The 13,207-nt window shown below is 62.7% G+C and overlaps 1 protein-coding gene across 2 annotated transcripts; it reads right to left on the reverse strand.

Moving 5' to 3' along the window:
* Positions 1 to 3,424: 3,424 nt before the first annotated feature.
* CSF1 (colony stimulating factor 1) lies at positions 3,425 to 12,015 on the reverse strand. 2 transcript variants are annotated; one of them, XM_069771906.1, is made up of 9 exons: positions 11,877 to 12,015; positions 10,460 to 10,591; positions 8,539 to 8,601; positions 8,047 to 8,226; positions 7,611 to 7,788; positions 5,785 to 5,912; positions 5,451 to 5,506; positions 5,309 to 5,361; positions 3,425 to 4,976 (listed from the first exon to the last, which is right to left on the reverse strand). In XM_069771906.1, exons 1-8 carry the CDS (start codon positions 11,895 to 11,897, stop codon positions 5,310 to 5,312), a joined length of 810 nt encoding a protein of 269 aa, XP_069628007.1. In that variant the 5' UTR covers positions 11,898 to 12,015; the 3' UTR covers positions 3,425 to 4,976; position 5,309. The 2 variants fall into 2 exon arrangements, with proteins under 2 accessions (XP_069628007.1, XP_069628006.1); XM_069771905.1 differs by having other exon boundaries at positions 5,785 to 6,623.
* Between the last annotated feature and the right edge of the window lie 1,192 nt (positions 12,016 to 13,207).

Below are 13,207 nucleotides of genomic sequence, written 5' to 3' on the forward strand. Positions count from 1 at the left end.
AGGGGGGCACGGGGGGAGCGGCCGGGGGGGAATGGGACACGCCGGGCCCGATCCTGCCCCTCTCTCACCTCTCGGCCCAGGAAGGCAGAGGGAGGGTAGGTGTCCTGCCCCGAGTGGGTGCTGAGCCCTGGGCGGGTGCACGACCTGGGTGGGTGCCCGGCCCCGAATGGGTGCCAGCACCCGCCAGCGCGGCAGCCTCCGGCTCAGTGCCAGCGTAGGGTCCCGTCCATAACCTCCCCGGCCCTCATTATCCATTAACGAGCTCAGTGGGGCCCCGAGGTCCCTGGGAATCACCTGCCTGCATCTCCAGGGGTGGGGGTGCTGAGCCCTGTTTGTGGGTGCTGGGCCTGGGCAGGGCTGCCTTCCTCCCCTCCTCCTCCTCCTCCTCACAGTGGGGTCCCCCAGCGTGGGGTTCACGCTGGCCCCTTCATTTCAGGCAGGGACATCCGCGCCCTGCCCATGGGGCCCAGGGATGCTGAGGGGCCACATCCTGCACCGTGGCAGGGATCAGGGCTGAGCACTCACCCGGGACCCTCGAGAGCACCCACACCCCCCTCCGGCAGCGAGCAAGGTTTGGGGTCTGAGGGTGCAGGTGCGAGCAGGGTACAGGCATGGGTCCTGACCCTGCTGATGGGTGTCCATCTGTCCTGCCGGGCATCACCCCACTTCCACCCCCACCGATGGGTGCTCACCCACCCTGCCCGGGCATCACCCCCATGTCCGTAGGGTCCTCAAAAGGACCCTGGGGACAGGCTTGCGTCTCTGTCCCAGGGCGGGCAGCAGCCCTGCCCGTGGGGCACCCTGACCCCGTCCCCATCCCCAAACCCCCCACGGGCAACCGGGGGGTGTCTGAGCCCCACTCAGGCTTTGCTTTCCCAGGGGCATTCCCTTAAAATACAAGCTGGGAAAACATCAGCATTTGGGTTAAAACGCCAGGGAGGGGGGTGCAGATAACATTTTTTAACCAAAATCGCTGCGTCTGGCCACAAAATGGCCTCTGGCCACCAAAATCCTCCAGCAGCTCCTTGGCCAAAACCCTGTCCTGGACCCGCTGTGCCCCAGGAACCGCGGCCCCGGGGCCCTTTCCGGGCGCTTCTGCCCCGTCAGCAGCTCTGCGGTGCCCTCGGCAGTGCTGGGGGAGGTTTCCCAGGGTGGGCAGAGCCCTCTCGGGGCACTTGGGGGGGTCTCGGGGCACTTGGGGGGGTCTCAGGTTGCTTGGGGGGGGTCTCAGGTCAGTGGGATGAGCCTAGGAGGTCCCAGCCCCCTGGTGCTGCAAGGACTGGGGATGTGGGGCACCCCCCTGGGTTCGGTGCTGGGGTGCCCAAGGAGGGTGCTGGGGCAGGGTGGCCCCACTCTGTGCCACCCTGTGCCACGCCATGCCTGTGCGGTGTTGGTACCCAGCAGGTCCCAGGAGATGCTTGCTGATGCCTTTCCCTCCCACCAGCCATCTTTTCCCCAAACTCACCCTTTTTCACCCCATCGAGGCAGCTTTTTAAGGCACAAACACCCATCTTGCACCCCAGGAGGGACCCCAGGGTGCCACCACCCTCCGTGCCCCACTCAACCCCCCGGGGGGGGCATTTCTTTTCTACCCTCCCCTACAAGCATGAAGGGCTGGGGATATGGCTCCATGTCCCCCCGCCCGCTATGGGATCCCTGACGGGGAAGGCTGAGACCCAATTTTGCCCCCAAATTGTGGGGGGCTGGTGGGGGGTTCTGCTCCGAGCAGGGAATCACCTCTCCACTCCCAGCCAGGTTAGTAATAAGGTGGGGAAGAGGCCACCAGCTGGGGACATTGGAAACAGGGGGAACCTCCTGGCCTGAACCCTGGGGCAGGGAGATGGGTTTTCTCTTTTTACCTGCATTTTCCATGTGCCTTTACAGGTTTGGACTGCTCAAAGCAGCTTGGGGGCTCAGGGATGAGGGTTTGTGGGGTGTAAATCTGGAGGGGGCAGGTATTGGTGCTCCTCACATCCCCGCTGGCAGCCAGGGATGCTCCCATCTCTGCTCCTCTGAGCTCTACCAAAGCATTAAGCTGCCATCGCAGCCCTGCCATCATTCAGCTCCAGAGTTAACACCCTCTCCCATGCAGCCGGCTTCCACCTGGAGCTGCCTGCAGGGCAGGGACTCGCTGCCCCCAGTGCCCCCAGTACCCCCAAGCCTGGGCACCCTGCCCACCCCTAAGAGCAGCCTCTGACCTTAAATACCCCGCCAAATCCGACCATAATGATTGTGGCCTGAATCTGGTGGGATATTTATAGGTCCCACTTCCCTGGGAAGGGGATGTGGACCTGGGAAACCCCCGGCTGCTGCTGGGGAGAGGAAGGGCTGGGCTGAGTCAGCTCTCCTCGAGGAATCCTGCTTGTCAGCAAACGAGGCAGCAGCTCAGCCCCGACACCCACAAAGGCCCCCCGGGTCCCATCCTGCCCTTCCCGCCCCCCCGGGCGAGCGATGGGGGAGGCTTAACCCTGCAACCCCCCAACACTAACCCCACCATGAGCATGCTGGTAGGGGCTCAGGATGGCGTTGAAGCCCCCTGGTGCCCAGGGTATCCCCCCCGGAGATGCTGGCTCCGTGCAAGGCGGGGGGGGGGGGATGCTGGGCTCCCCCATTCCTGGACTGCAAGGGGAGCTGGGGGGGTGGCGTGGGGGGGAAGGAAATGCCTCTTCGAGTGCTGCCTTTCCAAGTGAAGTGCTTGCAGGAAGTTTTGCTGAGAGCAACCTCAAGTGTGTTTGCTTTAAACAGCTGCTTCCAAACCCACTGCACAGATTTTGGGGGGCCCCGCTGCCGGGAAAAGGTTCCTGTACCCGGAGGGATGCGGATGGGCTGGGGGCAGGAAGGCTGGATCCGTCCCTCTGCCCTGGTGCTGGTGGCCGTGAACTCCCGAGTGCATCAACAGGAAAGCAGGTCAGGCTGATATGGCCGGCCAGCAGCCTGACCTCCCGAGCCCTTGCCCCGCCACTGGCCACATCCAGACCTCCGCCCCACGGTCCCCGAGCAGGGGCTCTGGCAGCTTTCCCTGGGTGTCCCCCGCTCCAGGCAGAGCCCAGAGCTGCCCCCTTCATCTCCCGGGAAGCCCCCCATTGCAGGACACCAAAGCAGCCCCAGTACAGGTGCAAGCAGGAGGGGACACAGCCCTGGGTCCTGGATCTGGCCCAGGAGCGTTCTGGAGCCAGGATGGGGGGGGGGGCTCCACGCCCCCCTTCCATCCAAGGGCTTGGGGGCAGCTCCAGCAGGACCCCCATGTCTCCCCCCAGTACTCATTCCGATGCAGCCACACCGGAGACGGATCCCCTCTCTGTCCCCTCACCCCCCACTCTGCCATCCCCCCATCAGGGACCCCAGGGCTGGGACGGGGTGGTCACAGGCTGCATCCCCCCATCAGCCCTGTCCTCTCCCACCAGCTCCCAGGCTTACACAGTGCTACACATCTCTGTTTATTAATAATATTAAATATACAAGATGTTTTCTATTATTTTCTTTAAATAGACTTCTTTAAATGACTTTGTATAAAATATTTCAACATTTCACTGTATCAAAAAAAAATAAACCAGAGGCAAAATAAATCCGACACAGCTTAAAGGCAAGTTTTCCCCCACAGGAGCGGGGCCGGCACGGTGTCGGTGTCTCCTCCATGGTGCAAATCAGTGCTGAGCTGGTGGCTTACACCAGCAACGAGTTTGGCCTCAGCCTCCCTGCTGTGGTCAGGGCTTTCCTCCTGATTTACACCAGTCCCTTGCACTGGAAACCCCTGCTTCTGGCAGTCATAAATACATATTAAAAAAAAATTAATAGTAATGCTTTCTTTAAAAACAGTTTGGTTTGTCCACATTGTTCCACTGTATAAAAATAATACTTCAAAACCCAAGAGCAGCATGGGCCACGCTTCACATTCGGGGCCGGAGGGATGCTGCGGCAGGGCAGGATGCAGCCCGAGCCCAAGATTTGGGGTATCTCTGGGGCTGGTGCATCCCAAACCAGGCTCTTCCCAAAGCCAGGGAGGTGGGGCTGAGCTGAAAAGTCCCCAGGTACCCGGCTGGGGCATCTCCATCTCTTACGCCCACATTGATCCAGTCCTTCCCCGGCCCCATTTCCCTTCTCTAAAGCGCAGTCACAAAAGAAATCCAGTTGCAGACGAGGCCAGCTCGCAGCAATAACCCTGTGGGGGGGCAGAACAGGCCCCCTGTAAAATACTCCTGTGGGATAAAGACTTTCATCCGCTATATTAAAAATAAAACCCTAACGGCACGACGGTGAGCCGAGGCCAGCTCGGGCACAGGACCAGAGCCAGATCTCCACTGGCAGGAGGATGGGGACCAGGACGGTGCCAAGTGCCACCCCCAAGCCTGGCCCTGCACGGGGACGCGGGAACCGGTGGGCTTTAAATATTCACAGTGTGAGGGTTTAAGTTGCAAGTCGGGGCTGGGGTTGTGCAGCCTGGGGGAGTCCCAGTGACTGACCCCCCCTGGCATCCAGGATGCTCCAGCTGAAGCTTCGGGAAAGGCAGGGTGAACAGCGGGGTGATGGGTGCTGCTCCAAACCCCGCCATGGTGGGGTAGGAGAAGAGCCAGTGGATCCGGGGAGCTGGTCCCCTCCATCTTCAGCCAGCGCAGGCCATGTCCAAGCGGGATCCATCATCCTGCATCCAGCGCCAGCGTCTCCATCGTCCTGCTCAGCACCACGGTGTCACGTCAGCCACCGCCACCGTCCCAGCAAAGTCCTTCGGTGATGGCCCAACACCTTCCAGCCCTTGGCCTTTCTGGTGTCCAGGGGTCCCACTCAAGGCGCATCCCCCCATCCTTTCATCCCTGCCAGGGAGTTTTTTGCAGTCTCTGGCCACCAGAGTGGGGCAAGAGAAGAGGGAGCATCAGCATCATGGCGGGACCATGGAGGGGCCGGCGCGTGCCGACCCTCCTTCACATGGCGAGGAACATCCGGATCCATCCCCCAAGCAGCTTCACACCCCGCCTCGGGCCCTGAGGAAAAGAGGAGAAAGATGAGTGGGAGCCGAGGCTTTGCCAGGGAGGGTGGGGCGGGTGGGGAAACACATAAAAACCACAGGAAAAAATACTATATATATTAAGAAAGTGCTGGTAATGGATTAATAGGCTGCAAAACCGCATTCTGGCAGCACTGGGGCACAGACCTGCTCCTCTCCATGTCTTCCCACTCCATCCAGCCCCTGCCAGCAGCCAAATTTCCCCGCCTATGGCTGAGGTCAGTGCAGGTGGGGACAGTCCAGGGACTCAACACTATCCCCACAGGCTTGGGCCAGAGCCCTGCGAGGTCCCATCCAGACCCTGCTCACCTTAGAGCTCCTGAGTCTCCAGCTCTGGACGTCCCCTTGCTCCTTGCAGCGCCCTGCGAGGGAAAGCCGGGGGGTTTAGGGCAGGGTGGCCCAGGGTGGGGGTCCCCAAAGCCCCCCCCAAGCAGGGTGATATTGCACCCACCTCCTCTCTGGCTCCTCGGGGTCACAGCCTCCATCTTCCAGCGGCCGCTCCAGGACCTGTGCGGAGGGAGGGGGAACAGGGAGATGAGCCCTGGGGAAGGGGAGGGGGCTGCAGCGGGGGGGGGTCTCACCCCCAGCGCAATGACGGGGGGGAATCTCCCAAATAACATCCTCTCACCTGCTCAGCACCACTGCTTGTCCCCCCCCCACATCTCAAAATGATGGGGAAAGTGGGGGTCAGCCCACACGGAGCAAGAGACAAGTGGAGAAACTGAGGCAGAAGATGTTTGTGCCCAGGGAGGAGGCAGAGGGGCTGGCGGGGGGGCGGGGCTTACCCTGGATTTATACTTGTAGAAGAGCAGCCCTCCCATGGCCAGCAAGACGGCCACCACGCTGGCCACCGTGATGTATATCAGGGGCTCCTGGCGGCCCTCCCTGACGGCCGGCTCCTTCCTGCGCTGCTCTGCGCTCAGAACAAAGCCAGAGTCAAAGCTGGGGCCAGCCCCGCCGTCCTCAGGCTCCCGCAGCCGGCTCAGCCCCCAGCCTCGCACCCTCGCCCCGTCCCCGGGGCCGCCCGGCACTCGGCCCCGCATCTCTGGGGCCATCCTGGAGAAACGGAGCTGCGTGACGGGCTCGGATGTCTCGGTGAGACGGATCGTGGCTCTGCCGCCTGCCAAGCCAGTGCTGGGGGATGCTGCCGGCGTGGTGGTCCTGAGCCCGCTGGGATGGTCCAGGAGGATGGAGGCTCCCTGCTGCTGGGCCAGATCCTGCGGCGGGTGGCCGGCCACCATTTCAGTCCCCCCTTCCACCAGGTCTCCGTCCCCATGCAGGATGGGGACGTCCACCGCCACCACGCCAAGGGTCCCGGCCGGATCCAGGAGGGCTTCGGCGCTGTCAGCTGGAGCCGTCTGCTGCATCGTGGGGGACGGCACTGACGCCGTGTCACCTACCCCGGCACCTAGGACCTCCTCGGTCCCCGAGCCACCATCCGTGCTACTGGGGGGCTGAGATGGGGCATCTAAGTCAGTGAGGGTGGCATGGAAGAGGCTGTAAGGGACCTGGGTGCTAGCGGGTGCCACCTCCCTGCTAGCATGGGTGGCAGCGGAGAGGGAGGGCTGGGTGGCAGAAGGGAGGGCAGGGGACAGGCAATTGCAGTCAGGATCTGTCCCCACACCTGAAAGAAGCAGAGAGAAGAGACGGCCGTGGGGTCACCAGCCTCCAAGAGAGGCATAGCCAGCAGAATCGAGGTCAGGGGCAGCATCCCCGTCCCTCCCCGTGGCCCCAGGCAAGTGGGTCAAACAGCCCCCCCCAAAAAAAAGGGAGAGCGAAGGTGAGGCAGGAAACAGGCAGGGAGCAGGCAGGGACAGACGTGGCAGCACAAAGATGACAAGCAGCAGGCAGGATGAAGCAAACCCGAATCAGTGGGTCCCCTGAGCTGATGACAGCAGTTTATCCATGACTTGCAGGAGCTGGACAGCCACGTTTAACATCCCCCATGGCAGAGGGACAGGGCACAGCTCCGACACACGGACGACAGCGAGACATCTCCTCTGCAGGCATGCAAACATACAGCACGGGTGCTCGCAAAAGCACGGACAGCAACACAGGGCTCTTCCACCCCCGTGGGCAATGCTCTCCCCGAAGGCTTGGTCGGGGGAAACTGAGGCACGGGGCAGTTGAAGTGATGCAGCCGAGGTCATGCAGCACGTTGGTGGCAGAGGGATCCCAACGCCTCAATTTCTCCGTGTTACGCTCAACCCGGGCCCTGGGCCTTTGAGACGGAGCCGAGCCTGATGCCTTCAGCCGGGCCAGTGGAGGTTCCTCCTTATTCCCCCTCAGCATCTCTCTCTCTCTGGCCTTGTTTCCAGCAGGATTCGGCCCAAATCCCACCTCCAAAGGGTGGCCAGCCCCTTCTCCCAAGCCCGGCTCTCCCCAGACACAGACGCAGAGCTCGCCAACACACCACCAAGGCCACCCCGCAGGGATGGCCACCAGCCGAGCGACAGAGACGGGGATCAACGCAGACACGTGCCGTGCCCACGGCGCCCGCGTGTGCCCACGGAGGGAGACACGCGGCTGTCAAGCTGCTCCATGCAGGCGAGCCCAAGCCCCCCAGCCCAGCACGGGTTTGCCGGGCAGAGGCAAAGCCTCAGCATCTCACCTGGTGGGGATTCGGCCTTCCTGGGTCCCAAGCAGGTCCTGTGGTAGACCTGGCTGCAATCCTTCTCGAAGGTCTCCTGGTTCTGCAGCAGCTGGTTGATGTCCTGGAAGAATTGCTTCACCAGCACCAGCATCTCATAGGGGGAGGTGGTGAACTCCTCAAAGCACATCTGCGAGAGCTGGAGGAAAAGCCGGGCTCAGCATCAGCTCCACGACCATGCAGGGCACCCAGTGTCACCGCCATGGGGTACCACGCTGCACCCCGTGGATTCCCCCATGGTTCCCTGTGTCCACGCACACTCCATCTCTGCTCCACTTCAAGGTCCTGCCCACGCACCCACCCCAGGATGCTCTGGACACTCTATTTCACCCAAGGATGAGGACTCAGATCCACACCCCTGCAGATCTGGCACCCCACAAGGCCAGGGACACTGTACCTTTCTCTCCTCATCATCCTCCTCCCTGATGCAGGGGTCAACATTCTCATCGATGCGCCTGTACATCCTGCGCACCATCTGCATCTTCTTGGCATTGGACGAGTTCTCCTTGAACTCCGTTCGCTCCAGGATCTTGCCCAGCAGAGGAAAGGCAGCTTTCACATAGCAGACGGAGTCATTCTGAGAGGACAAACCCCCCAAAAAAGTGAGACTGGTTACTAGATGGGCAGAGGCAGCAGCACCCCACCCACTCTGCCTGGGGGAAACTGAGGCACAGAGCCACAAAATACCTTTCTACAGTCCCACAGGCTGCCCTAGCTGGGACTCGACAGCCACCTGGCCAAGCAGGATGGGTCCCTCCTGGCAAGCCTCCCACAAAGGGGAACAGGAGAGGGGAGACTGCGGACCTGCAGACCCCCCCTGCCCCGTGCACCAGCTAGCTCTGGTCCCTGTCCCCTTCTGTTCCCCGGTACCCAGCAAGGAGCCACTCACCAACTGCATCTTATTGATGAACTTGAAGGAGACCCTGCCTGGGTGCTGCATCTGGGTGTCAGCCTGGAAGGAGAGAGCAGGATGTCACCCCATGGCCCTGGGGGGATAACACAGTAGCAAGGGGCAGTGGAACCAACACGGGCACCCCAAGGCCATGAAGGGGTGCCTGAGTCCCCCAAATCCACAGGGCTGGGAAGGATTCTGTTCCCACTCCTGCTTCATCCCACACCATCCTCTTCCTTGCACAGACACTTCCCTAAGGTCGAACCTCTGGCAGGGGTGAGCCCAGGATCCCCGTTCCCATCAGACAGCATGCTTCCCGTACCAGGGATGCCTGCCTCCCCCTGCCTGTTCCCACCCTACTTCTCTTCCTCCTCCTCCTCTTCCTCCCAGCACATCGGCAGAGCCCAGCCCTGCTTGATTCTCCCAGGGTCTCCCCCACAGCGCTCACTCTGCTAAAGCCAGGCTGCAAAAGAGCATCCTGCCATGCAAGGAGGTGGCCATGACACCGAGGTCATATATCCCCCAGCATCACACAACGCCAGGGTCCCGCACACAGCGCTGCCGGCCCCCTACACAGCAACCCTTTCTGATGGGGGTGAAAACCCACCCCAAACAAGCCCCCCTGCCTCCGGGCCAGCATCCCAGGCTGGGAGGGCGAGGGCTGCCAGAATTGCCGGCCGGCCGGCAATTCTGGCAGCCCTCGCCCTCCCAGCCTGGGATGCCGGCCCGGAAACAATTGCTCCATTATCCCACAGGGGCTGGAGTGAGGGCTGGCTCCTCCGTCAGTGGGAAGAGGAGAGGGCTGCATTCCCCAGCAGGGAAACCACGACTTCCATTCAAACCTGCTCCATCCCCTTTCTCCCCTCAACCACGCACCCACTTTTAATCCCCGGGGGTTGCAAAGCAAAGGCTCCCCGAGGATGCGGGGTGCTGAGGCTGCAGGGACAGCTCAAGCAGAGGAAGCTGAGCTTGCACACACGACATCTGTCAGCTCCTGGCACTGCACCTCGGTGCTTAAAGAGGAAGAGGTAAAGCGAGCCGGGACACAGCAGTTACACACTGTGAGCCAGAGAGCTCGGTGCAAAGCAAACAGGCGGCGAGGATTCGGAGGCGCCGCTATCGCCTCTCATCCGCGCACCCCGTTCGCTGCAATGGCAGAATTTAATCTGCGACAACCGTGCAAATCCCTGCGTGCCCCCAATTCCCGATTCTCCCCTGAACATCCGCGTGATTCCCCGCTTAGAGGTGAGCCAAGGGCCAGGGTGAGATATGGCCCCAGCAGCCAGGATGGGGCCAGGAGTTGCCTCCCTGTGAGGTGGGTGTGAGCACCCAGAGCTGCCTATGGGCCACGTGGGATGAAGGCACCCATTGCTCCAGTCTGGCTGGCTCCAGCACCCAGCTAGCCTGGCCGACAGCCCCCCTCGCTGCCTGCCACCCACCCACAGCCCCATTGCCAGCCCAGCTTCCAGGCAAGCAGCTGGACTCAGGAATGCAGCCGGATTCCTCGACTTTAACCCCTGCGCAGCCGCCCAGAAAACGCCACGGCCCCACAGCACCAGTCCCCTCCACCGCTTCCCCATCGCCCCTGCACCCATCCAGCCCCATTCATGCCCCCTTCCCGGCCACGGTCCTGACAGCTCCTGCTTCCCCTCTCCTTCCATTTCTCCCACTGACAGTTTTCCACAGCCACCCTTGCTAAAGGCACGACAGCACGTCACACCCCCGTCCCCCTCCCCCCCCCCCGTGCCTGCTTCTCCCTCGTGCCCACGGATGCTCAGCTCCTGGGTACCATCACTTTCCTGGTGGAGCTGAAAATAAGTTGATTTGCTTATTTTCAGCCCTAAATAAGGGCTGATTTGTGCCTGCCCGGCCCCAAAAGAGCCCCCATCCCATGGCAGAGCCTGGGGAGGGCACTCACCAGCTCCTCCAGCTCGGCCAGGTGCTTCTCCGTGATGATCTGTTGGCAGTAGCTGTTCTGCTCCGTCTCATGGATGCTGCAGACCAGGAGGAGGAGGAGGGATGACAGCAGGGTGCAGCGGAGCAGGCACACCTGAGCATGGCAGAGCAAAGGCTTGGAGCAGGGCTAATCCCCCCACCCTGAGCCCCCTGCCCTTCCCCACCACCCTCCAGAGCTGCCACCTTCGTGGTGGACAGGGCTTGACCACGGTCCAGCGAGATAACCCTACCATGGTCCTCCAACCCCTGCGCCCATCCCCATCCTGCTATTTTTAGGAGCGCCAGGTCAGTGGGGAATTTCCCAGTGCCCGCTGCGGGGGCTGCGTGGCCGGGGCCTGGCTGGCAAAAGCCTGGACGTGGCTCTCAGCCACCTCCACATTCCCCATCCAGCCCTTGTTCCCTCTCCCGCACCATTTCTCCGTCTCTCCTGCAAATCTTCTCCTCCACCCCGGCTCCGGGGAGCTGTCTGACGCACTGACCCACCCATCCCCAAAAATCCTCCTCCCACCCTCCGGACCCCCCCCAGCCTCCAGTGCCTGCACCCGCCGGGCTCTTTCCATGCAGCGGCTCTGGCGTCGCCCCAAATTCCCCTCCCAATCCCCCTGCAAAGAAGCGGGGAGGCCCCGAACCATTGCAGGACCCCAGTGGGTAACGGGGCTTTGTCCCAGCGCCAAGACCCCCGAAGTGGGGATGGAGCAGACCCCCGGGGTGGGTTCGCACGCCCCCCCTCCGCGGTGTACCGGCACCGAGAGGGTGCCTGGGTGATGGCGGGGGGGGGGGGAATTTCCCTTGGAGGTTGTCCAGAAATCCTCCCCTCTTGTGAAACTGCAAGATGCCGCCCGGGCCACCGCCGAGACACGGCCACGGCTGGCCGGAGCCTCACCCCGCCGGGGACGGGCCGGAGCCGGCGAACGGGACGGGGCTGGAGCCGGGGGACGGGACGGGGCTGGAGCCGGGGCCTTTCGCCGCCGGGGCCGGGAACCGGGGACGGGGCTGGAGCCGAGAACCGGGGCGGGGACGGGGCTTCACCCCGCGGGTCCGGGAACCGGGGAAGGGGCTGGAACCGAGAACCGGGACGGGGCTGGAACCTCATCCCGCGGGTCCGGGAACCGAACCGGGGTGGAGCATCACCCCGCCGGGAGCCGGCCCCCCCCGCGGACCCCCGAAGAGGGGGTTTGCCGCGTCCCCCTGCGTGACCGGGGATCGGGGCGGGGGGGGGGGACGACGACGAGGAGAACCGGGGCTGAAGGAGTGGTGGGAGCTGCTCCCCCCGGGGACACCGCACAGGTGACAGCGGGCGCCGTGCCGGGGCGGGGGAGGGGGGAATGCAGGGGGGGGAAGGTTTTTTGGGGGCTGGATAGCGGGAGAGGCCGCCGTACCTTGGCTCCGAGGCGGGGCATGGGGGCTGCCGTGGGGCCGGGGCTGCGGCGGGACCGGGAGGTGCGGGCGAAACGGCGACGGGGCCGAGCGGGGCCGGGCTGAGCCGCCGCCGCCGCCGCGCTGCCCTTTATAGCGGCGCGGCAGCATGTGGTTTATGAGAAAGGGCTGGCGGCCGGCCAGCGCCCGCCGCTCCGGTCGGCCCCCTCGGATCGCCTCGGATCGGCTCGGGACCCTCGGATCGGATTGGATCGGGCCCCTCGGGTCGGATCGGATCGGATCGGGACCCTGGGATCGGCTCGGGACCCTCGGATCGGATTGGATCGGGACCCTCGGGTCGGATCGGATCGGATCGGGACCCTGGGATCGGCTCGGGACCCTCGGATCGGATTGGATCGGGACCCTCGGATAGGATCGGATCAGGACCCTTGGATCGGATTGGATCGGGCCCCTCGGGTCGCATCGGATCGGCTCGGGACCCTGGGATCGGATCGGGACCCTGGGATCGGATCGGGACTCTCGGATCGGATTGTATCAGGCCCCTCGGATAGGATCGGATTGGGACCCTGGGATTGGCTCAGCTCGGATCGGATAGGATCGGGCCTCTTGGCTCGGCTCGGGACACTCGGCTGGGATTGGGACACTTGCAGCACCAGGCACTGTGTGCGTGACAACCCCCCCCAGCACCATCGCATGCACACACACGTATGTGCACCCCTGGGCACACACACTTGCATGTCCATGCATGCCCCTGGGCACGTGCACACATATATGCACATATGTGCACACACTAGGAACGGACACCCCCCCATATGTGCACACACACCCCTTGGAACACATACATGTGTACATATGCATGCACAGCACTGGGGCATGCGCACACACACACACTACCATATGCACAGCACTGGGCCTTGCACATGTGTGTATGTGTATGGTCACCCTGGAAACGTACACACGTGCAAGCAGAGCGCACACACACACATACGCACCCTGGGGCTTGCACACACGTATACATACGTGCTTACATCTGGGCACGGGTACCCATGCACACCCACAGCCCAGAGGCCTGCACACACGCATATGTGCGTGCTTACTCCTGGGCACACACACACGCACATGTGACACCACATGTGCATGCACAAACATGCAGGCACACCCATGACATGCGCACACACACACACCCCACCCACATACACACTGCATGTGTGCACACAAACACACACCCAACATGCACACATGCATAAACTCCTACATGCACACACACTTGCATGCACACTTGTGTGACCACGCAGCCATGCATGCACACACCCACATTCCACACACACAGGGT

Source organism: Haliaeetus albicilla, chromosome 26 (genome assembly GCF_947461875.1).
Source record: "Haliaeetus albicilla chromosome 26, bHalAlb1.1, whole genome shotgun sequence".
NCBI classification, from domain to species: Eukaryota; Metazoa; Chordata; class Aves; order Accipitriformes; family Accipitridae; genus Haliaeetus; species Haliaeetus albicilla.

Bases quoted from the DNA above. Each gene is read 5' to 3' on its own strand.
- CSF1 (XM_069771905.1), bottom strand. From the start codon at position 11,897: ATGCCCCGCCTCGGAGCCAAG. The intron at 8,227-8,538 runs GTGAGTGGCTCC...TTGTCCTCTCAG, and splicing joins TCATCAATAAGATGCAGTTG to AATGACTCCGTCTGCTATGT. The intron at 5,507-5,784 runs GTAAGCCCCGCC...CCCTCCGCACAG, and splicing joins TCTACAAGTATAAATCCAGG to GTCCTGGAGCGGCCGCTGGA.